The sequence below is a fragment of the Neltuma alba genome, unplaced genomic scaffold (genome assembly GCF_004799145.2).
Source record: "Neltuma alba isolate B1F8T4 unplaced genomic scaffold, ASM479914v2 tig00010572_pilon, whole genome shotgun sequence".
Classification (NCBI taxonomy): Eukaryota; Viridiplantae; Streptophyta; class Magnoliopsida; order Fabales; family Fabaceae; genus Neltuma; species Neltuma alba.
In genome coordinates this window covers 108,229-130,473 of record NW_021635437.1, presented here as the reverse complement: position 1 = coordinate 130,473, position 22,245 = coordinate 108,229, and the positions used below count along the sequence as shown (strand labels likewise).

Sequence of the window (22,245 nt, the reverse complement as noted above, 5' to 3'; positions counted from 1 at the left end):
AATCAAATTTATCAATTTGACTTCGTCTAGAGTGAAGAAAGTGACAGGCGTAGAATAGAGAGTTTGTTATTGAATTGTGACGTTACAAGGGGAATTCATAATTCTTTTGTGTCTCTCTCATTAGTGTTACCAACTTACCCATAGACGTTTGAACGAGTCAAGCCCATCCTTTGAATAAGACCAGAATCGATCCAAGATGCAAAGCAAAGCAATGGGCCCACACACACTTCAAAACATGTGGGTCCCAGAACTTCCGTACTGTAAATTCCATTTTTTATTGCTTTTTTTTTTTGGGTAAAATATCATTTCCGTATATTGCTGTTATATTTATATTGCATCCTTCACGAATTTGATGACGAGAAATTGTGGAAAAAAGTTAAAAACGGCTCCATCCTACCGGTAATTTGCCTTTTATTGTGATCCGTTTAGGTAATAATTATTACAAGACAAAAGTATACATTCAGTGCACTTTTGCACGCGAGAATATGTATACTATTTCCGATTCTATTTATAAAGTATGGTTTGTATACTATAAACGATGTCTTATAAATAGGACTAAAGATACTATAATATTTAAGATATGTATGTGCATGGAAAAATGATCTAAAAAGCAGTTTGAAAATATCAAAATACCCAAAAAAAAATAGCAAATGACAAAAAGGAAAGGAAAACTTAAAATGGGACCTTGAAATTAAAACACAGTTACATAAATGCCCCTCATATTTAAACAAACAAAAAAAAAGGTTCTCAACACCCTTGCTGAGGACACCACCTATGGCAAGCCACTATTGGAGGCTCGAGCTCCGGTGAGGTGGTGCCAGTGGGAGAAATTTTCTTAGGAAGTGAATTTTTTGGAAGAAAGTGATGGACAGAGGATTTGATCCTACCACAGCTTAAAGTGGAATTTTCTTTTGGAAAAAGTGGTGGAGGTACGAATTGATTCCACCATGATTCATAGTTTGTATCAAAATTAAGAGTAATCATTTGGCCACCAATGCTTTATTATTAATTTAAAGCTAAAAAAAATACTTAGCTATTTAACTTTGATTACTCATCATTCACAATTTTTGCATAGATATTGACTATATTTACATAAGTATTAACAATTTTTATTTAGCAAGTAACAAAGTTACTCTTTCAAGTCATTCACAACTTTCATATAGGTATTAACTATATTTCAATAAGTATTAACAACTTCCATTCAGCATATAATAAAGCCACTCTTTTAAGTCATTTGCAATTTTTGTATAATTATTGATTTGCAATAGGTACTAATAACTTTTGTTTTGCAAATGCCAAAACCACTCTTTCATGCCATGTACAGCTTTTATATAGGTGGTGGTCAGCCACCGGAAGTGAGGGAGTTTAGAACCTTTTTTCTTAAAATATGAGGGGCATTTATGTAATTGTGCTTCAATTTCAATATCCCATTTTAAGTTTTTCTTCTCTTTTTGTTATTTGCAAGTCTTAGCTTCCTTTTTTTACTCTCTCGATATTTTCAAACTTGTTATTGATTCATTTTCCCACGTATGCATTGCATGCAATGATTTCAACACTAGGCTATTTAAGATTATTTTTTAATTAAAACTATTTAAATTTTATGATCGATCATAGCTCAGTATTTTGATCTCATGGGACACAGAGCAAAACTCATATTGAACGTGGAAAAATGATAGGATATTGCAAGAGAACCCAATACGTTATTTACCTCAGTTGGGCAACATGCTAAGTGCTAATGAATACCCAAATAAAACGCCCAAAAAGCACAATTATTGCCTGATATATATAATAATGGAATTTTATAAGTTCATGTGCCTTACATATATATATATGAGCTAATTGAATAATTTGAGTTGATTAAGAAAATTTGTTAAGTTAGTTATTTGCAATAAATATGTATTATCTTTCCTAAAATACCCTTATTAATTATGTATATTAGATAAAACTATAGAACCTTTAATATGTGCAACTATTATAAAGATTATTTTTAAAAAAATAGACAAATATAAAAGATAAAGGAGATTGAGATTTTATATTTAGAATCAAACTGAAATTCAAACTAGCTCTTATAATAAGAAGCGAATGTAGTAATAAATTATGATTTAATCTAATTTAGTTGTCCCAATTTATACAACTTCTATTATGAACTGACAATGTGATTTGCAAATCACTATTTGATGAAAATTTATTTTAGTTACCAAAAGTGGCTAATAAACTCAGTTTAAAAAATGGCCTATCCAAATTCAACCAAGGATATATGTGTGTGTGTGTGTGTGTATGTATATATAAATGGTTTTAACAGAAGATAGAACACGTCAGATCCTTCGTTTTTAAGCTACACAACTATCTTCACACACACACACACACACAATTTGTCGTCTTTTTCAAACTTGATGGTCCCTGCTTCTCACGTCACAAATAGTGTCCCACCCTTCACAACTCCGCACCTTCTCTATTAACTCTTTCTCTCTCTTCTGCAAGCTAAGTATAGAGAAAGAACACCATGTTGCTGCACCTGCAACAAAAGCCCCAGTTCGTCTGCTTTTACTTAAGTTTGATGATTTGGTCATGGTCATGGTGGAGTCTTGACGGCGTCGTTTCGGACCCACAGACCAACTTCGTAAAACTAGGGTGCACCCAGTACAACGTGAGTGACTTGTCCATCTTCAGTGACAACTTAAACATAACTCTGAGAGACCTGAGAGCTCAAATCAGCAACCAGAGCAAGCACTTCGCGACGGCGCAGGCCGTGAAGGGTAACAATCCGGCGTACGGCCTTTTCCAGTGCAGAAACTGCCTCTCCATCAAAGATTGCCTCGCTTGCTTCGACTTCGCCGCCGTTCATATACGAAACTGCTCTGTCGGCGTCGCCGGTGCCCGTATCATCTACGAAGGTTGCTTCCTCAGGTACAACTCCAACCTTCCCTCCTCCTTATAGACACATACCCAAAGAGGCAAAAGATAAAATGATAAATTATTGTTGATTAAACAAAGATTATTATTTATATATAATTAGTTATGCCACGCAATTTTTGGAAATTTTGTTTTATCGAATTTATTTATATCTTATGATAGAGGAAAGGCCCTGTAACTAAGCTGTCCTTTAAAGGAGAATTAAAACCCAAATAGGCTTTGGTACATGTTATTTTTTATCAATAATCAGTTTAGATATTTTGCACAGATGCTCACTTGAGTAAACCCAAAAAACAAAAAGCAAAAGCTTAACTGTGTCCTTCTTAAAAAAAGAACAAGGGAAAAAGACAACAAAAAGTCCGAAATTTGCAAAATATCAGAATGGTGTGTTGAATTTTCACGATTTCATTTAGCAATTGGAGCATCTAAATGAAATATATATTGAAATTCAGCTGAAAAAAAAAAGCCCGTTACTTTAGAAACTTGGATGTCAAAAAGTTAGGGGACCATTGACCCATTAACATTTCGCATAATAAAATAAGTTAATTATTATGCTTTGATTACAGGTAATTTTCAACTTTTTTTAACAATTTCTACAATTCACTACTACTATAATAGTTTAACAATTAATAATTTCATTTTTGAAATTTCAAACTTGTTAAAATAAATAAATAAACAAATAGAGGTGTTATAAATAACATGGAGTCAAAGTTTAATAGTTAACTTGTACATTATTTCATATTGACTTGTTAAAAATTATACACTAGTGACTCAATGCGGTAACTTTTAATTTTTTGCTTCCAAATCCTACGTCACCACTTTGCTACAAAAAATTCCTTCCGCCGGTGATGTGAGGCTGATTGTTGGCAAGGTGGCTGTTACTTTTTTAAAAAGAAAAAAAAAATTAAAGTGAGGGGTATTTATTTCTTTAAGCTGAATTTCAATATTCTGTTTAGATGTGGAAATTCATCACATCATTTTGGAGTTTTTCTTTTTGTGAATTCCAGGTTCTTTTAATGTCCTTTTCCCAAATAACAAGTTCAATTTAATGAAGAAAATAAATCTTGAGAAGCCATACGCACAGGCACAACCTAAGTTTATAGATACAGAAACACACAAAAGAAATAGTTATTATTATACTCCTCCGGTCCTAAAATAAGACCCTTATACACACTATAAAAAGGGTCTTATACTTAGGACTGGGGAGTATGATAGTAGCAGCAGAGATATAGATACAATAGATATTACATTACTTGTGTTTCATGTTTTTGTATCGTACAAAGGTATGAGAGCAGTGGATTCTTCGATCAGAACACAGATGCTGGGAACAACATAATCTGTGGGAATCAGACGATCAGAAACACCACAGGACTTTCTTCAACTGTGCAACAAGTTCTAACGAATCTGGACATAGCAGCCCCAAGAATCAGTGGTTTTTATGCAGCCACTAAGACGCCTGTGCCTAACAGTAATGGCTCAAACATTTATGCCATTGCTCAATGTATTGAAACTCTCACACAAGTTGGCTGCCAGGATTGCCTCAACATTGCCTTAAGAAATTTCCAGATCTGTCTTCCCAACTCAAATGCTAAGACTTATGATGCTGGTTGTTTCATGAGATACTCCACCACAGCCTTCTTTGCTGATAATCAAACCATTAATATTAATCCCTTCTTGAAAGAAGGTACACACTCTCTCTCTCTCTCTCTCTCTCTCTCTCTCTTATAAAAGCTTGGAATTACTTTTCCAGTGAGATTTACTTGTGTCTGTGTCTGAGTCTGTGTTTATTTTCTTCTTCTTGTGACTTGCAGGGGGAGGTTCAAGGAAGAAAGAGGCCATTATCGGGGGAGGGGTTGGAGGTGGATCTTTTCTTTTGATTCTCCTCGCATTATTTGCTTTGTACAGACGATTGAAGTCGTCCAAGAGGATTCATAGAGGTATAAGGCAAATTTGAAAGACTTTATTATTCAATTTGAGATCCATGATTTAACGCCATATATATGCTTTGTTTTTCAGTGACATATATAGTTTTCTCCAAAAGAAAATGCTATATAAAGTATGAAAGATGAATCTCTTGCTGATTATATTTATTGGGAGACTTATTGTAATGATTTATTAACGTGATGCTTTTGCCACATTTTCTCTTCAAATTAAAGAAAACGTTGTGGACTTTAATTCATTCTATGAAAAAAGGAATCGCTAACCGCTTTTTCTTGATTTATGAAGCAACTTAATTTGATAAATGTTTTCCTTGACAGGAGACATATATGGAGTAAGTAAGTGGAAAGGCCTGATTAATTTTAGCTATAGGGAGTTGAAGTTTGCCACTAAAGGTTTCAGTGCAAAAAATAAGCTTGGAGAAGGAGGATTTGGTGCTGTATATAAGGTAACTATAGATTTTGAGTTTCAATATTTATTTATACCATGTTCCAAAGCAAGGATGAATACAAGGCACTACTTTCGTTAGTGTTGTAAATAAGCAAAACTTATGGTAACGCTTTTGGGGTTGACATTCTTAATCTTCATTTGTAAGCAGGGTACCTTGCAGAATGGGAAAATAGTTGCTGTAAAGAAATTAAACTTACGCAAGTCTAAGAAGGTGGAAGAAGAATTTGAAAGTGAAGTGAAGCTTATTAGCAATATTCATCATCGGAATCTTATTCAACTTCTTGGATATTGTAGTGAAGGCAATGAGAGAATTCTTATTTATGAATATATGAAAAATACCAGTCTTGACAAATTCTTATTTGGTATATCTTATTTGCCAACAAAACTTTATAGTTCTTTAATCTTAAGCTATTGGATTTCTTTGTAAAATCATGACATGTGGACATATTTTCTACAAATATATCACCAACTCCTATGAAAACAATTCATTTCACATGTCATGATCTCATTCAAGAACTCCCATCTCAATGTCTTGTTGAAAAGTTTTTTAATACAAATACTATTCTTTTTCCTCAACCCTTTAAAGTGCATAAATTGTGAAATAGGTGAAAATAGAGGTTCTCTTGGTTGGAAGCAACGGTATGATATAATATTAGGAACAGCAAAAGGTTTGGCTTATCTACATGAAGAACTTCATGTGTGCATCATACATAGAGATATAAAGACTAACAACATTCTTTTAGACGATGATTTACATCCAAGAATTGCTGATTTTGGCTTAGCAAGGCTTTTACTAGAAGACAAACCAGATCTTGATACAAAATTTGCTGGAACATTGTAAGTCAAAATAATAAGAATTCATATTGATGACACTCATGATGCAACATTTACATTGTATATGTCTATTTCATATTCAAAATATTGTTCTTGCATTAATTTAATCCATCATCATCTACGACATAAACATGATGTATTTTTACAGAGGATATACCGCACCAGAATATGTAGTTTATGGTCAATTATCAGAAAAAGTTGATATTTATAGCTACGGTGTTGTCATCCTAGAAATTATCAGTGGTGAAAAATGCAATAAATTGCAGATCCATGGTGATTTTGAAGGTGAATATCTCCTTAAAAAAGTAAGTACATTTCTATGATTTGTAAACAAATGGTAGTTCCATTTGAGAACATGAAGGACTAATTTAACCACCCAAAGTTTTGGTTCTTATTCCATTTCCCTTTAATTCACTTTATAGGCTTGGAAACTATATGAGAGAGGCATACACATAGAGTTGGTGGATGATACCTTGGATCCTAATGATTATAATGCAGAAGAAGTGAAGAAAATCATAGAGATTGGTTTGCTTTGCACCCAAGCATCTGCTGAATTAAGGCCATCAATGTCTGAAGTAATTGTTTTGCTTCAAGGCAATGACTTACTAGAGAATATGATGAAACCCGCTATGCCTATCATGATTGAAACTTAATTCTAGGGTTCCATGTGACCCCTCTCTACCATTACTGCTTCCTTAATACCGATAGCCACGGTCTTCTCTTTTTTTTACTATCAGCAGACTATATTGTTCAAGAATGTATGGTTATGGGTGACTTATAAATTTGAATCAAAAAGGTAAAGCATAAGATAAAAGACCTCAGCTTGCGTCTGGTACAAAAACGTAACATCCCACACTGCGTGCTCTTATTCTGTCAAGAAATCATGTCTTTTTTTTCTTTTTAGCAATAAGGCAATCATGTCTTTTGCTAAATAGACGTCCGCGCCATTTAATTAACGGTAAGAGGAACATTGCAAAGTTCTTATAACTTTGCACTATAGAAAAGTTTTAGGTATCAAATGCTCATGTATGCTTGAAGGGCAAAATATATGCTTTAAACCTAATAAAATTTTATTAAAATTTAAAAAATTAATCACTACTCCAAAAATATCTATTTTTGTCTGTTTTGAAAATCAGAAGGAAAAAAATTCTTAATACTCATCTATGAAGACAAAACAATTGATTATGAGCACTCATATTTGTCTGTTACATCATAATAGATGAATATGAGCATTCATACTGGCCTATTTGCTTTGAAATAGATGAGTATGAGGTCATCATTCTTATAAAAAATTTTCTGCAGTGCCCTAGCTCACTCTCATGACACACAGCAACGCCACATCAACGAACAAAGCTTTTTCTCCTCTCCTATTTCCTAGGCGTCGCAAATCATTATTCTCCATTCTCAGTATCAACTTCCTCCTCTTCTTTTCTCTTTTCCTGGCGTCGCATGAGATTGTCTCCCCATTCTCAACTCAGTGCACCAGTCTTCTCCATTATTAGCTTGCACGCGATGATCTCTCCCCATTCTTAGCTTGCACGTGACGCACAATGCAACTTGAGCTGGGCAAGTTATTTTATGTGTAGTTGTTATATTGTGTTGAAAGGTAAGTGATTATTTAGGTTGGTGGGTGTTGAAAGCATTGACCGTAAATGTTGTGGGTGTTGAAAGTTTTTTGTTTAAATTGATTGTTGGTAAAGAATTGAATTTAGGCAACATCGAATATTGATTGTGCAAAGCATTTAAAAATTAAAAGCTTGGTAAACTTGTTAAAGTATTAATGCACATAAGGTGTTTGCAAAAATGTCTATGAGAGGAATTTGGTTGGAATAGGATAGTTAATTAAGTATTCTCAACATATTAAGGACTAAAACTTAAGAGGAAGATTATTTAATCTTCATGTTGAATTTTACAAATTATCAATGCTATTTAAGCATATTGAGGATAGCACCTTTAATTTTTTTTTTTTTTAGTATAATCAGAAGAATGCCAGGATTATAAAAAAAATAGAGCAAAAATGTATTAATTTCATTGGACTATAAGGCTTCGGCCATATAAAACCAAGTTACATATGGATATATTAATTTGAATATGGTACTGTGAACATTAATTGAGCTAGTACAATATTTATTTGTGTATAGTGAGCGTGGATTATATTGTGGCTAATTGTTATGTTTCTCTCATGATAGACAATATTGTGGTGTACACACACAAGTATGGTGAAAAATTACGATACTAGAGAGGACCATATATGTATATGCTCATTGTTCCTCCATGTGAAACTCTCACAGAGACGCACACGCACATATACATCACAGGCTTCACAAGATGAGAGTAGGAAAGGAAGCAGAAGAGAGGAAAGTCGTAGCTGAGAGAGAAGTTGTAGCTAACGGTGATAAAGCTTCATTGTTATTTGAGACTGTTAACCTTGTAAAATTCATGTTATTTCAGCACCTTTTTCCTTAGTTATCTTACTCTTTGGTGAATTAATGAATATTTGGAAGCATTTGTGATAGGAAAATGTGCATAGTTGATACTTGGGCTAGAGTTATGGATTTATGGTTAATTGTTAATATGTTGCCCCTAGTTCATCAACTTTGGCTTTCATAGTTATTTTGTTTTCTTAGGTAGTTGAAGCTTGCTAATGGAGCCAATTGGAGCAAATATTATTCCCCTTGGAGTGGAAAGAAGCTTAGAGAGTGATGGCATGAAGAAAAAAATTAAGCAAAGAGATCCAAAACAGTGAGCTGTTGGCCTTAGCCAACAGAAACTTTTGGCTGCAGCCAACAGAGGATACAGAAAGGAATTGGCTGCAACCAGTGAGAAACTATTGGTACTATGCGTTTTAAGGACAGCACAAATTCTAGGTCTAAAGGGGGCGATAAAAACACAAGGAAAGGATAAAAAAAGGGAGATTTGGACCTTTAGGGAGCCAGTGTGCTAGGGTTTTGGGAGATTGAAGAGCTTGGAGCAAGCAATTAAGCTTTGGAAGAGATTTGGAGCCCCTTCTTCTTGGTTTTCCTGCTATTCTTCCCTTTCCTTTCTTGTAATCTGCTATGGCTGTAAGTTTTCTTTATAGTTGTGGCTTATGGTTGATTATGAATAGTCAAACACTTTATTCTGGGATTATTTTGAACCCTTATATGGATTAACTCTTGATTACTTCTCTTATTTTGTGATTAATGATGTGTGTGTGTGTGTGTGTGTTTATTTTACTCATTTCTTAATGCTTCTAAATGCTTGATCACCGTTTAGTTGTTTTGTTCGCTTGATTGATACTTGAGAAGGTTAGGTTAAGTGTAGAGCTTGGGTAAAATTATGCAAGAATTTGAAGTTTGCTTGCTGAATGGATAATTTTGTTGGTAAGATAGAGATATACTTACCAACCTTGCATAGTCACTTTAGGATTGAAGCTTAAAAGCTGGGTTTTATTAATTGTGACAAGAGATTGAGCAATTAATGGAATTAAATACTTGTGCTTGACTTGAGAAAGCTTTTGTAAATACTTTTTGAATCCTACACTAACCCATATTTTCATTAAGAACATTATTGAGGAGATAAATCAAAGGTTATGATATAGGGGAATGAATAATCCTGGGCCCTTTTATCCCTTAAAGTCTGAGAATCAATTACTTTCAGTACTTTGTAGTTTTAAGATTTGCTTTCAAAATTCACTTTTCTCGTCAAAAATTTTTTAGCTCAACTTAATTAAATTCACTTAGTCTTTTGTTTGGTCTTGATTTTTGCACAAATCTTCATGAGAGTGATCTTTTCTCATCACTTTATAACTTATCACAACCCGTGCACTTGCGGTGCAAATAGAGACAAAGGAAGTCCATTGGAGAGGAGCTTACAAGCTGTTTGCATGCATCATTCTTCTAGGTACACACACATATATTCTTTTCTTTTGCACCATCTCTTAAATTGACGATATATATTTTATTGTGTTTTCCTTTTCTTGTGTTTTTTAATTTCACTCTCTAAATTTAACTCTACTTGTTGTACCAAGATATTTTAGCTTTACTTGCTTTTTTTTCCCTCTTTCTCTTGTGTAAAAATTAGCTTCTAGGATAGAGTAAGAGGATCTTGCTTAATTCTTGTTTGTTATTTACAAGCTTTCTTACTTGACTTTGTATCTTTTATTTTATTATTAATGCATTTTGATCGTTATCCAAAAAAATTGTTATTTTACTAATATTTAATCTTAATAATTTATTTAGTTTTTTCATGCTAGCTGGTTCACATGTTTCTATTTCAGATTCATTATATAAACTTGTGTTAGGATGTTTAATTAGGATGTTATTGTAGGGTGCTATGTAAACTTGTCATTGTTTTCACCCTTAAAATTGTAGATTATTTGTACGGAAAGTGAAATGATTTAATTTTGTTCTACTGAATTGCTATCATTGTTGTGGACTACTGTCTGTTTTGGTTTTGCATGCACTTTCTACAGTTATAGGTTATATCAAAACTAACAATATAAATAATCCACGCTTCACTTTAAAAAAAAAAAAAAATTCTTGTCTATTCTGCCTAGAACAAATGAAAATACTACACTATTTTCATCTTTTCTAGGCAGAACATACGAAAATAGAGATTTTTTTCATCTATTTTTAATAGATGAATAAATACATACCATCTACATCTCTTTTATCAATGTCTCTTCATAAACAGACAAAAAAAGGTTTTTAGAAGAGGCGAAAATTGATCTTTTTATAATAGTGAATGATAGATTATGTAACACTTCTTTTATATATGTGTGGGGGTAATACCTCATGGGGGGGGGGAAGTGTGGCCGTAATACCTATTGAATACAAATATTAATTGTATAATGGTGAAGTAAAGGGTATATTATCAGTTATGAAAAACAAGGAACAAAAAACCGGACCGGAAACTCAACCAGTCCAGACAGTGGGTCAAGGGTTACTGGTCGGACCGTGGTCAGACCGTGGTCAGACCGGGTCGGACCGGTCATAATAAAATAATAAAATTTAATTCATAACAATTAAGTGAAACAAAATTCATAAGTAATAAACTAATAATCACTGAAGGGAATATAAGAAAAAGTAGTTTAAATGTTTAATTATACAAAATGAATATTAAGAATACATATCTTCATCAATATACTAATAAGTCAAACAACACTCCCCTTCCTTCTCAAGTCTCACGGCGATGGATCAAGTCAAAACTCAAAAGTAGTTTAAATGTTTATATTCTCCTCCATTCTCAAATCTCACGACTATGGATCAAGACACTCCCCTCCCTTCTCATATCTCACGAGTCGTTCATTACTAATGACCCAAAAAATTGCTTTAACCAGTAGCTATCAGACAGAAGCAGCTAAAACAACTCAATGCCTGAACGAAGGTGAAAAGAAAAGGTATTGAGCTTACCCACAAGGCTACAACTCAATGTCTGCATCGAAGGTGAAGCAGGACGTCCGTGAACGACGAAGGTGAAGTAGGACGACAGTGAGGAGAGGATGGACTATGGAGACTCGTGACTTGCTACATGAGCTACAAAGGTGAACGGAGAAGGCGAAGGCGAATGGCGAAGTCGAAGCAGAGCTGCGAAGGCGAAGGCGAACGGCGAAGTTGAAGCAGAGCTGCGAAGGCGAAGGCAAAGCAGAGCTGCGAATGGAGCCACAGAGGAGGGAGTGCCAATGTCAGGCGACGCTATGGATCCGATTTTGCTGGGTTCACGGCAAGAATCTGGGACTGGGAGTCGGTGGAAGAGACCTCGGCGATTCAGTCACAAATGGGGGAGGGCTGGAGGAGGACCGACCGACTGAGGGTTGAGTCAAGACTGGCAGGTTGGGAAGGGAGGAAGAGAGTTTTTTTTTTTTAAAAAAAGGTAGTAAAAAGACGTCGTTTCTGTGGCTGGGCAACCAAAAAAAACAAACCGTGTGAACCGCCCAACCGGTTTTTTCCCGGTTTAACACCGGTTTTTACCGGTTGGACCGGTTCAACACCAGTTCAAACCACCTCCGGTTTTTTATGCAAACCAGACCGGACTGGCGACCGGTTCACCGGTTTTCTGGTTGAACCGACCGGTCCGGTCCGGTTTTTTTTTCATTGATGAAAAATGAAGAACAACTTTAAAAACTTTTTAGGGTAAATTAATTATATAAAAGTCAATTTCTATTACTTGTACTTTAAACCCGCAAACTAATAAATGCATTAATTTTATGATTTTTTTCCTCATTTTCTCTCATTGAAAGAAAAGGTATGAAACATATATTTTATATTTTCTCTCATCTATTTACTTTATTTCTCTCTACATTTATTAAGTCGACAGGGGTAAAATTAGAAAAAGTTTATTAATTACACTACAAGTGGCTTATATTTAAAAACAAACTTTCTTCTTACAAATGACTTATAAATAGAAATAGAGTAATACTTTGTTGCTAATATAGTATTATGTGTGTATACACACACACACACACTTTCTTTGATCTCTTTTGTAAGATCATTTTAACCAAATTACATGGTTTGATAAAATTGTTAAATTAGTTAAAAGCAATAAATATGTAAAAATTAAACTATTTTTTAGTTATACTATTATTTAATGAGGAGGCAAATAAAAAAGAAAAATACTAGTAATAAGATAAATAATGAAAGTTAATGTAGTATGATTATATAAGAAAAAGATGGGGAAAGAGGACGAAAAATTAGAAAAGGGAAAACTTGATAAAAATTTATTTAATGTTGAGATAGCCCGAAATAGCATCTTATAAAAAGTACCTAATCAATTTAAATTTTGAGATTAAAAATGGGGGATATGAGGGACTGTGTCTGTACACACACACAAGTGCACATGAAATGACTTTGAACCACAAAGAGAGAGACCATATTCATTGCAAATAATAGAAAGTCCCCAGAAAAGCTCTTCTATCTCCGCCAACATCCACTAAATCAAGGGTGCGCACCAATTAATAACATATGCTTGGTGGTTTTCTATTTTAAAATTTGCATTCACCGTTGCTTGCCGTAGGGGTATTCATGGGAAATGAAATTAGGACAACTCCATTCCAGTCCGTCCTGATAAGTGGGACGGGACAGGGACACGTCCTCTCTACCTTTTTTTTTTTTTTGTTTTATTTTTGTTATATTTTTTATTTCAAAACTAAGCATACTTGGATTATAACAACTCATGGTAAAAACTTTACAAAGAAAATAGATAAAAATTAGCTTAAAATTGGAAGTGACGAAAAAAATTGACCAAGGAAAAAGTTTTTCTCAATGAAAGAGGGAAAATATATAAACTCAAAAGATTCACTAACTAACAACATAAACTTATTAAAAAAAACTTGTGAATTGTAAACAACAGTAATCATACAAATTAGAGAAAATGATAGAAAAAGAAAAAGAAACTTAAATATATAAAATTCTAATTTAGGTACCTAAGACTTCAAAATGATAAAAAAGAAAGTATCTTAATGTTACTTTTCTGATCATGTCATTTCAACAATTTTTCCTTGAGTTTTATGCACATTTAGATGTATTTGTGCATATTTTGGTTTTTATCCTTGTTATTTTTAAGTTTATAAAGTTTGTTACTTTTGTAGGGTCATTTTGGATTGAGAATTAATGTTTCAAGCCACTTGGAAGTGTTTTGGAAGGATTTGAAGATCAAGCTTTTTTAATAATTATTTTATTGTAATCAAAGAAGAACAAACAAAGGCCAAATCATAGGTGGAACTCTTTATTTGAGCTAGAAGAATGAATTTTTTTCAAAGGCAAAATGTACTGGAACTCTTTATTTGAGCTAGAAGAATGAATTTTTTCAAAGGCAAAATGTACTGCGGCACACTTTAACCTCACTACAGCCCAACTGAAATAGAGGCAAACTTCGACACAGCTCAAGGTTTGTAGGTTGCAGCACAGTCGCTAACAATAAAATGCACAGCAGGACCAAGTCAAAAAAATTCTATGTTTTAAAGCCTCAAACCCATTATTAGCTGTTATTATTCACTTCTGGGTGGTTATTGAGAGTATTTGGTTGTGCTAAGATTAGCTTCTTAGAGGGGATTGAGCTAAGAGTTGGAGCTTTGAAGAGATTTGGGCTTCTTTCTTTAGTTTTTCCTCTCTATCTTGCTTTCTCTACTCTTATACCATGTTACTGATGCATATGTACATTTCATGGATTGGTGGAGTATCTGTGGCTAAATATTTTTATTCTAAGATTATTTTGAACTCTTCTATGGATTAAGTACTCATTTTTCCTATATATTTGTGATTGATAATATGAGTGTACTGGTTTTACTCTATACTTCTTGTTAATTGGCCACCAATAAGATTGTTGGGTTCACTTGATTAATACTTGAGAGGGTTAGGTTGAGTATAGAACTTGAGTTTAATTGTGTGACTAACTTAAAATTTTTGAGTTGAACGGATGATTTTGTTAATGAGATAGAGATATACTTATTAACATCACATAGTCATATAAGGTTTGCAATGAAAATTAGGGTTTAATTAATTAATTAAGAGATTAAGGAATTAATTGAGCTAAACACCTATTTGAAAATTTGAGAGATCAGAGCACCTATAGTGTCATTGGCTAGCATAATATATTATTAACAAGCAAGTATAATAAGGGGTTTTGTTGAGTGCTTTTGAAATACAAAAGGGATAAATAATCCTAGATCCCTTTGAATCTTTGGAGCTGAAGAATTACATTTTTTTGTTAATTTCTAAATTTAAAAATATTTCTTTTTATCCTTGATATTTTTGTCACTCAAATTAAGTAAAAGTGTAATAATCAATACTTAACCGAGTTTTTGAACCAAATCCTCACAGGAATGATACTTTACTCGTCATTTTATTACTTGTCATTATACCATATATGATTATATGGGAGACTTAGTCAGAAGGACCTACAAAAAAAATATTTTTATTAGAACGGATCCTAAAAATTATAATTATTTAGTAGGACCAAATATTAAAATATAAAATTAAAAATACAAAATTACCCCCTCACCCTACGTTCTCTCCTCCGTCTTCCTCCCCCTCATTACCATTCCCATATACAGCGACGAAGCCTTTTCAGGTGAAATCATCTTTTGTTGGCGGGTTCGTTTGCAGCGGAGCAAGTATAAGAGGGAATCAACTGGTCCGTGAGATTTTGATGATCAGCGAAATTCTCTATAACAGCAAAGAAGCATAGTCAGACTCCTTAGTTATTTCCTTCGAATTAAAATGCTCCTGCTGGTAGTTTTCAAATTAGTCTTCGCTTTCTTCCTCTTTTATTTCATTAGCTTTTAATTGTATGCTTCAATTTTTGCTTCTTGATGTTGCACTTTGGCTGAAGAATAGCTTTCTGATTTTGGATAGCATTGTTTTTTTTAGTTAAACTAGAAGGAGGATGCATCGCCTGTGGGATTCCGATCCATCAGTAAAAATATATGCGAACATGGAAATTTTTAAGAGACTATAAAGTAGTGGGGCTGTTGGCAATTAGAGATCGGCGAGATGGAAGATGGATTAACGCAAAAATGATGTCCGAATTAATTTAATTAGAGAAAGTTAAGACGATGGTATTGAAAATATTAACCAAGTAGAACAAATAAAACAAAGTTTATTTCAAGGATTAAGGCAAAAATCTTATCGAAATTTGGATTGCTTCGGGGAGGTAGAGATGATCTTATGTTGGTCGTTAAGCTAGCAAGTCAGTTCCACCCTTTTCAACGACACCATGAGTTTCATCTGTGATTTGTATTGATAGAGAAGATGTGCACAGGGATACACAGAGAAAGAGAGGGAGGGAGGAAACCGTTTGACACTAATCGTGGGTGAGAGAGAATGTATGGGGTTTGTTGAGGGGGTAATTTGGTATTTTTAAATGTTTATTTTAATATTGGGTCTTTCTAAATAACTAAATTTTTTAAGATTCTTTTTAGTAAATATTATTTGTTCAATATCTTTCACTCTAATTCTCCCGCATTATAATGATCAGTGAAATAAATTTATAAAATAAAAAAGATAATACTCCTCTGGTCCTATTTATAGGGCAGAGAGAAGATATTTTTTGGTCATATTTATAAGGCACTGAGAGAAATTTTTTCTATGGATGTACAATTTTAACCCTCATTTATTATTGTGTTGACTTTATTTATATGAAGTATAATGTATCTTAAATATGGATAAAGTTGGAAAGTTATTAAATTTTAAATGAGAGTTAATGAAGTTTAAGGTTTTCCTTGGTCTGTGTGAAATATGCTGGAAGCGCCTTATAAATAGGACCATAGGAGTATATCGTAATAAAATTGGTATGAGTCACCCTGTCTCATTTTTCATCCTGTTTTGTCCCATCCCAATTTTCTAGACGGAATGATCCCGTCCCAAAATAACTGAAATTGAGATAAGACACAAACACTTCTAGTTTACGTTGTTAGTTGGAGGGAGAGGGCCAAGGTGGTAATTTCTTAGAGGAAAAAAAGGTAATAAATGCATATAGCATACGATCATATCAATTTTGACCCAATTATAAGAAAGCTTTGCCAAAGTTGAGTATGTAAATAATTCCATGCTATAGTGATTATGAATGTTAACGGACGGACTAAACATAGAAAGCCAATTACTAATAGAAGTCCTGCTAGTCCAGCAAGAGGCAAAACGGGTTAGGCGGGTCAGTAGGATTATTCACGCTATAATGGGCTTATATGGATTATCATACCCGTTGCTGACCAGCTCCTACCTATTCTCCTAGCAGATCCTCAATCCTCCCCCATCGTCTATGGCTCTAACCCTTCCAAGTGCAGCGGTCGTTCCTGCTCCTTCCACTACAAAGCGACTCTTCTAGCATCCTCTCTGGTCCTTATCCCACCAAGTGATTCTTCTGGGTACTACCGCCGTCTTCGTGATGCATGAATCTTCTGGCATCATTCTTGGTCCCCTCCCCCAAGAAGCGATTCTTTTGGTACTACCCCTGTCTTCACGATGCATTTGGGTTTCCACCTCCATTCCAGTCTTGTCACCTAACGTCGTTCCTGCGTTGTAAAGGATTTCATATAGGACTCCTATTTTCACCATGCTCGGAACGTTCAAGCTGCACCCTATCCCCAAATATGATGTAGCTTCATGCGCGCTCCGTGATTGACCGATTTTGATATTTTCAAATTCGCATTGTATATGATGACCGCTTTAAATTTGGGATCCTTATATGAAAATTTTTATCCCCAAATCTCTACCATACTTTTGGGTCGTTCCTTTCAGGTTTGTAAATCATATTTCGCAATTTCTTAAATTGAGCATTACATCGCCTGCTACAATTTCCAGATAGATATTTCCCCATTTTCGGTTTTTTTTCAATTGATTTTCCCCCATGTTAATTAATCATTTTTTGTTTTATATACATTATACATATATTTTTTAAAATATTATGCAAGATATTCATATAATATATATATACACTTTGAATTATATGTAAACAATTTGGCCAAACAAATTATATGTAAAATATAATTTACATATTGTATGTATTTTGCATTTATATGTATGTCCATGATGGTTATTTGTGTATTTGTTATATATTCTATATACATATATATATTTGATCCGTATAAAATTTCACATGTATTTTGTAAGAAACATAAACTATGATGTATATTTTTCCTCCACGTTAAGTTCTTTAAACTTTAGCCTTTTTGTACTACATGGACATGAATCCGTCAAAAACTACCCTCCTATTCAAAATGACCAGACGACAATTCCCGTTCATCATCTTTTTTGCGATGACCATCAACAAGAGCCAGGGCCAGTTATTAACCAACATCAGTTTGTACTTGCCCAAGTCAGTGTTCACATGTGAACATGGACAGTTGTATGTCTCATTGTCAAGGGTCAAGAATATGGGCAGTCTCAAAATATATGGTCTACAGGGAAGTCTTCCAGAATGTGCACTCAGAATGACCTTGTTCTCATCGTCACGGCTGGCTGGCATCTGCACACTATTAGTATGAGAACTTCCTTCGTTAAAATTACATAGTACTGTCATGTGATGCATTATAATAAAATGAGAATTATTTACATTTAAGCAGCTCACATGACAGTCCTTCCCTCTTCACCTCCCCTTTTACGCTTGAATTAATCAAATATCATACTTAACAAAGAGCCTCCATAAACAATAGTTACACAGGGAGAAGATCCTATCGGACGCTCTTCCACCAATGTTATTCTTAGTGTGGTATATTGTAAGGTCTTCCAAAATGTCCATTTGGAGTGACCACATCATCCAATTCGTGAGATGCCTTTCAACTTCATATTATCAACATGACAGCTACCCCAATTACATTACATTTAGAACTCTATGACTCTGGGATTAACTTACATTTATGCACTTCAGGCAACTGGATAACCATCCTCACCTCTCATATAACTTACAAAAATACAATAATACATAACCCGCAAAAAAATTACATGCAGCACAACCATCCGTGCACATGCACAGGGAGAAGATCCTAGTTACTAATAGAAGTCCTGCTAGTCCAGCAAGCAAGAGTCTTGAGAGAGGCTAGTCCCATGTCACAGTCATGTCATGCCAGTTGAAGATGTGTATTGTGCAACATCCTAAGTATTAAAAAAAGTTATTTCAAAAAAAAATATAATATAATATTTTATTATTATAAAATAATAATATTTTATTAATATTTTGGGGAAAAAAAATAACAACAACACACCCCAGTTTTTCCACCAAAGTCGGTGGAAAAGTAGGATGCATTGAAGGCGAAGAAGAAATTGGAAGGGGGTAATTAAAGAAGGAGGAGGAAAAATGGGGAGGGTTAATAAATGAAAGAAGAAAATTTAGTAAGGATGGTTGGTATTTTGAAGGATAAGTGGAAGAGTGAGTGTTATGCTAGAGAAGACAAAGAGAGGGAGAGAACGAGAGAGAAGCTAAGAGATTTTAGCATTTTGAAGAATAATACAAGTTTTGAAAATTATTTAGTTACATAAAAATACTTTTTTCTATTAAATTTTTTTATAAATATTTTCTATATATTTAGAGTTTTATATTAGTAGCATCATTACCATGTTTAGAAAAAATTTGTGATTTGAATATGAAGTGAGTACTGAGTTTTGACAATAGGTAACCATAAAAATTTAGAAATAAATAAGTAGTTAATTTTAATCAATTCAGATTTATCCATTTATTACCTATAGTATTTAAAATCAAATTTATTTTTTGTTGAAAAATCTGTCATTTATGATATATAACCTATTTATACCGATTAAAATTAAGTTAAATAATTTATTTGGGTTGTTTGATATATTATTGAAATTTTAATTAGTTTATATTTATTTATTGATTGTTTTGAGAATTTTAAACTAAAATTTTAGTTGAAAAATATATTACTCAAGATATATAGAATATTTTTACCAATTCAATTTAAGTTAAATAACCTATTTTGGTTATTTAATATATTATTAAGATTTTAATCGGTTTAAAGTGTGAAATAGGTTAAGGATATGTTATTAGAAAAATTTTGAAGCTAGAAACTTAAGTTATAAATTGATTTTTTACAATATTAGATAAAAACAATATTTTTATAAATATCTATAATTTAAATGAGTTATTTGGGTAGAAGAAAATTGTTATTTCAAGTAAGAATTTTTGGATAGTAAATATATGTATAAATATTAATAATAACAAATTCTATGTAATTTAAGTTATTTATTTGTATGCATATTAAATTGTATCTACATTATTTGTAGATTATCCTGTACTTCGAAGTCTGTAATTTGTACTCTTATTTCTCAAATTGTGAGGTTAAACTTGGAGTAGAGATAATCGGGGTTAATTTATTTTATATATATGCTTTGGATTGTAAGGTGTTTATTATGTTTTTATTTTCTCAAATTAATTTGTGAAAGTATGTCTATGAATAAAGTATATATTTTCCTATATGACAAATTTTGGTGAAATAAGAAGTATGTTGATTTAATTATGCCCGAGTTGTGTTTTATTAGAAATTATATTTTTTGTGGTGTTGAATTTAATATACTAATATTATGTTATTAAATAAAATGAAAATATGTTGTACTTTGTTTGAAATTATATTATCTTACCTAAAGAACTATGATATTTTTAATATATATTGTGACTATGCATGGGGTTCATATGTGGAGGTTGGGATTTTGTTATGTGGAGGATAATTGTTCTTAAAACCCGCACAACATGCCTACACTATTGATCCTAGTGTTTGACTTTTTTGTTAGACCCTTATAGTTCTTCTTTTTCCTTGGCCCGAAATTAAGGACGAACTCTTGGGTAGATATCTCTTGCACCATAGTCCATTCTTGGGCAGTGTAGGTATAAAAGGGGGCCCATTACTTGATGTGAACAGGGTGACTTTAGGTCGGGTTACTCAACACAGAAAGCCCAGGTGCTTGTTAAGGAGTCATAAGGAGGAGCAAGGTGATGAGAGGACATATTTCGTTGTATTATTGCATATATATACTTTTTATATGAATTGTTTTGTGGATGGTGAGATATACTCATTTTATACTATTGTATCTATTAAAGTATCATTTATTACTTAAATTATATCTGAGCACTACTTCACCAACTTGTCATCCTACTTGTATATGTCATAAATTAATACTTGGTTACTAGGACTTTATATCTCACTCTGCTATTCATCAATGCTTTTTAGGAGAGCCATCTAGTTTGGCTTGGTGCCAAGGGAAGCAACTAGCGGCATAAGCAAGCATAGATTAGCAGTCCTCTTTTGGTTTAGGCATGTAATATTATGTATATTACCATTTTAGGACCCATAATTTTGTTAACATATACTTTTCTTGGTTAGGTTGTTGGATGACTATACTTGATGAAGTACTGTTAGAATGACTAGAGGCCATAAGATTCTATTGTTTGTGTTACTCTTATATATGTTTATGACTTGTGGGCTGGATTAAGCACCCTGTGTTTCTTGTACCATAAGTCTTTATAGGATAAATGTTTATGTTGGGCTTGTGGGCAGTTATTGTGCCCTAAGTCTTTGTTCTACGTGTTGTTAAACTTTTGTTAAACTCATGGGTGTTTTATGTATCCAGAGTCTCTTGGGATGTTAAGACAAACTCTTTATAACCATGATAGTATTTTAATGCTCTAACTTAATTCTTTTTCTACCATGGTTATCATATTAAAAATGGTTTTATAATTTTGTATTAAGAATAAACTCAGTATTCACGAGAAATGAATAAGCTAACGTAAAAATCACTTTCACTTATAGTAGAGTAATAACTATTTTTTTGCCAACTGTAATAGAGTACTACCAGTATTTAATATAAGAGTTGGTTTAACTTTTAACTTGATCCTAAATATAAGACCTTGATTCATTTTATCATTCATATTTATTTATTTTTTTAAAGTAGTTCTTATAGTAGTTACACATGTTAAATGTTTCATCAAATAGTAGTTTTAACTAATATACATTATTAGTAATGATATTCTAGGAAAGATAACACTGATTTATTACAAATACCTAAATTAGCTAATTTTCTTAATATCTCTAAATTAGGCAACTAGATTTTATATTAAAAAATGAAAATAGTAGCAACTAAGGATAAGGAAAGCGGAGGTTTTATTCCTTCACTTTTTTCCCCCTAAAAGCATACTATTATTACATCATTTATTTTTTTTTTTTTTACTAACTATATGTATCCTCCGGTCGAATAATTTTAGGCACTAAATATGAACGTAGTTTTTAGTAAGAATTTAAATTTTAGTCCACTGCATTGTGGAAGATTAACCTTTTCTACTAAATTCAATTTGGTTGTTTATATCATTTATATTATGTATAATAAAAATAATTTGAATTAACATAATTATTATTTTTAGAATGAAATTTATTCAATATGAGTATACTCTCTAAATTTGGTTTTAAGAAAATTGCAAAAAAAAAGTCTCTAAAAATTAAAAAGTTGCATACAGAACCTGTCCACAAAAATTATTGTGATTTGTTTATCAATCGTTATGAAAACTAATACTAATATTGTAACAGGTCTTATGTACAATTTTTCTATTTTAAAGATTTTTTTTGTAATTTTTCATTTAGTTTTTATCCTTGTACTTAAAATTAAAAAATATAAATAATATGATATTTGAGAACTC

The 22,245-nt window shown here is 32.8% G+C and overlaps 2 protein-coding genes across 2 annotated transcripts in view; both read left to right on the top strand.

The window, feature by feature from the left end:
* Positions 1–2,503: 2,503 nt before the first annotated feature.
* The window catches only part of LOC114757165 (cysteine-rich receptor-like protein kinase 3), a 90,558-nt gene continuing 70,816 nt past the window's right edge, over positions 2,504–22,245 (top strand). The window contains exons 1-4 of the mRNA XM_028946167.1: positions 2,504–2,907; positions 4,197–4,597; positions 4,725–4,850; positions 5,172–5,299. Coding sequence (XP_028802000.1) covers positions 2,504–2,907; positions 4,197–4,597; positions 4,725–4,850; positions 5,172–5,299 — 1,059 coding nt within the window. The remainder of the gene's footprint in view (positions 2,908–4,196; positions 4,598–4,724; positions 4,851–5,171; positions 5,300–22,245) is intronic.
* Positions 6,161–6,806, top strand: LOC114757163 (cold-responsive protein kinase 1-like). The gene is made up of 2 exons (XM_028946165.1): positions 6,161–6,440; positions 6,558–6,806. Exons 1-2 carry the CDS (start codon positions 6,267–6,269, stop codon positions 6,786–6,788), a joined length of 405 nt encoding a protein of 134 aa, XP_028801998.1. The 5' UTR covers positions 6,161–6,266; the 3' UTR covers positions 6,789–6,806.

Bases quoted from the DNA above. Each gene is read 5' to 3' on its own strand.
- LOC114757163 (XM_028946165.1), top strand. From the start codon at position 6,267: ATGATGTATTTTTACAGAGGATATACCGCACCAGAATATGTAGTTTAT. The intron at 6,441-6,557 runs GTAAGTACATTT...TTCACTTTATAG, and splicing joins GTGAATATCTCCTTAAAAAA to GCTTGGAAACTATATGAGAG.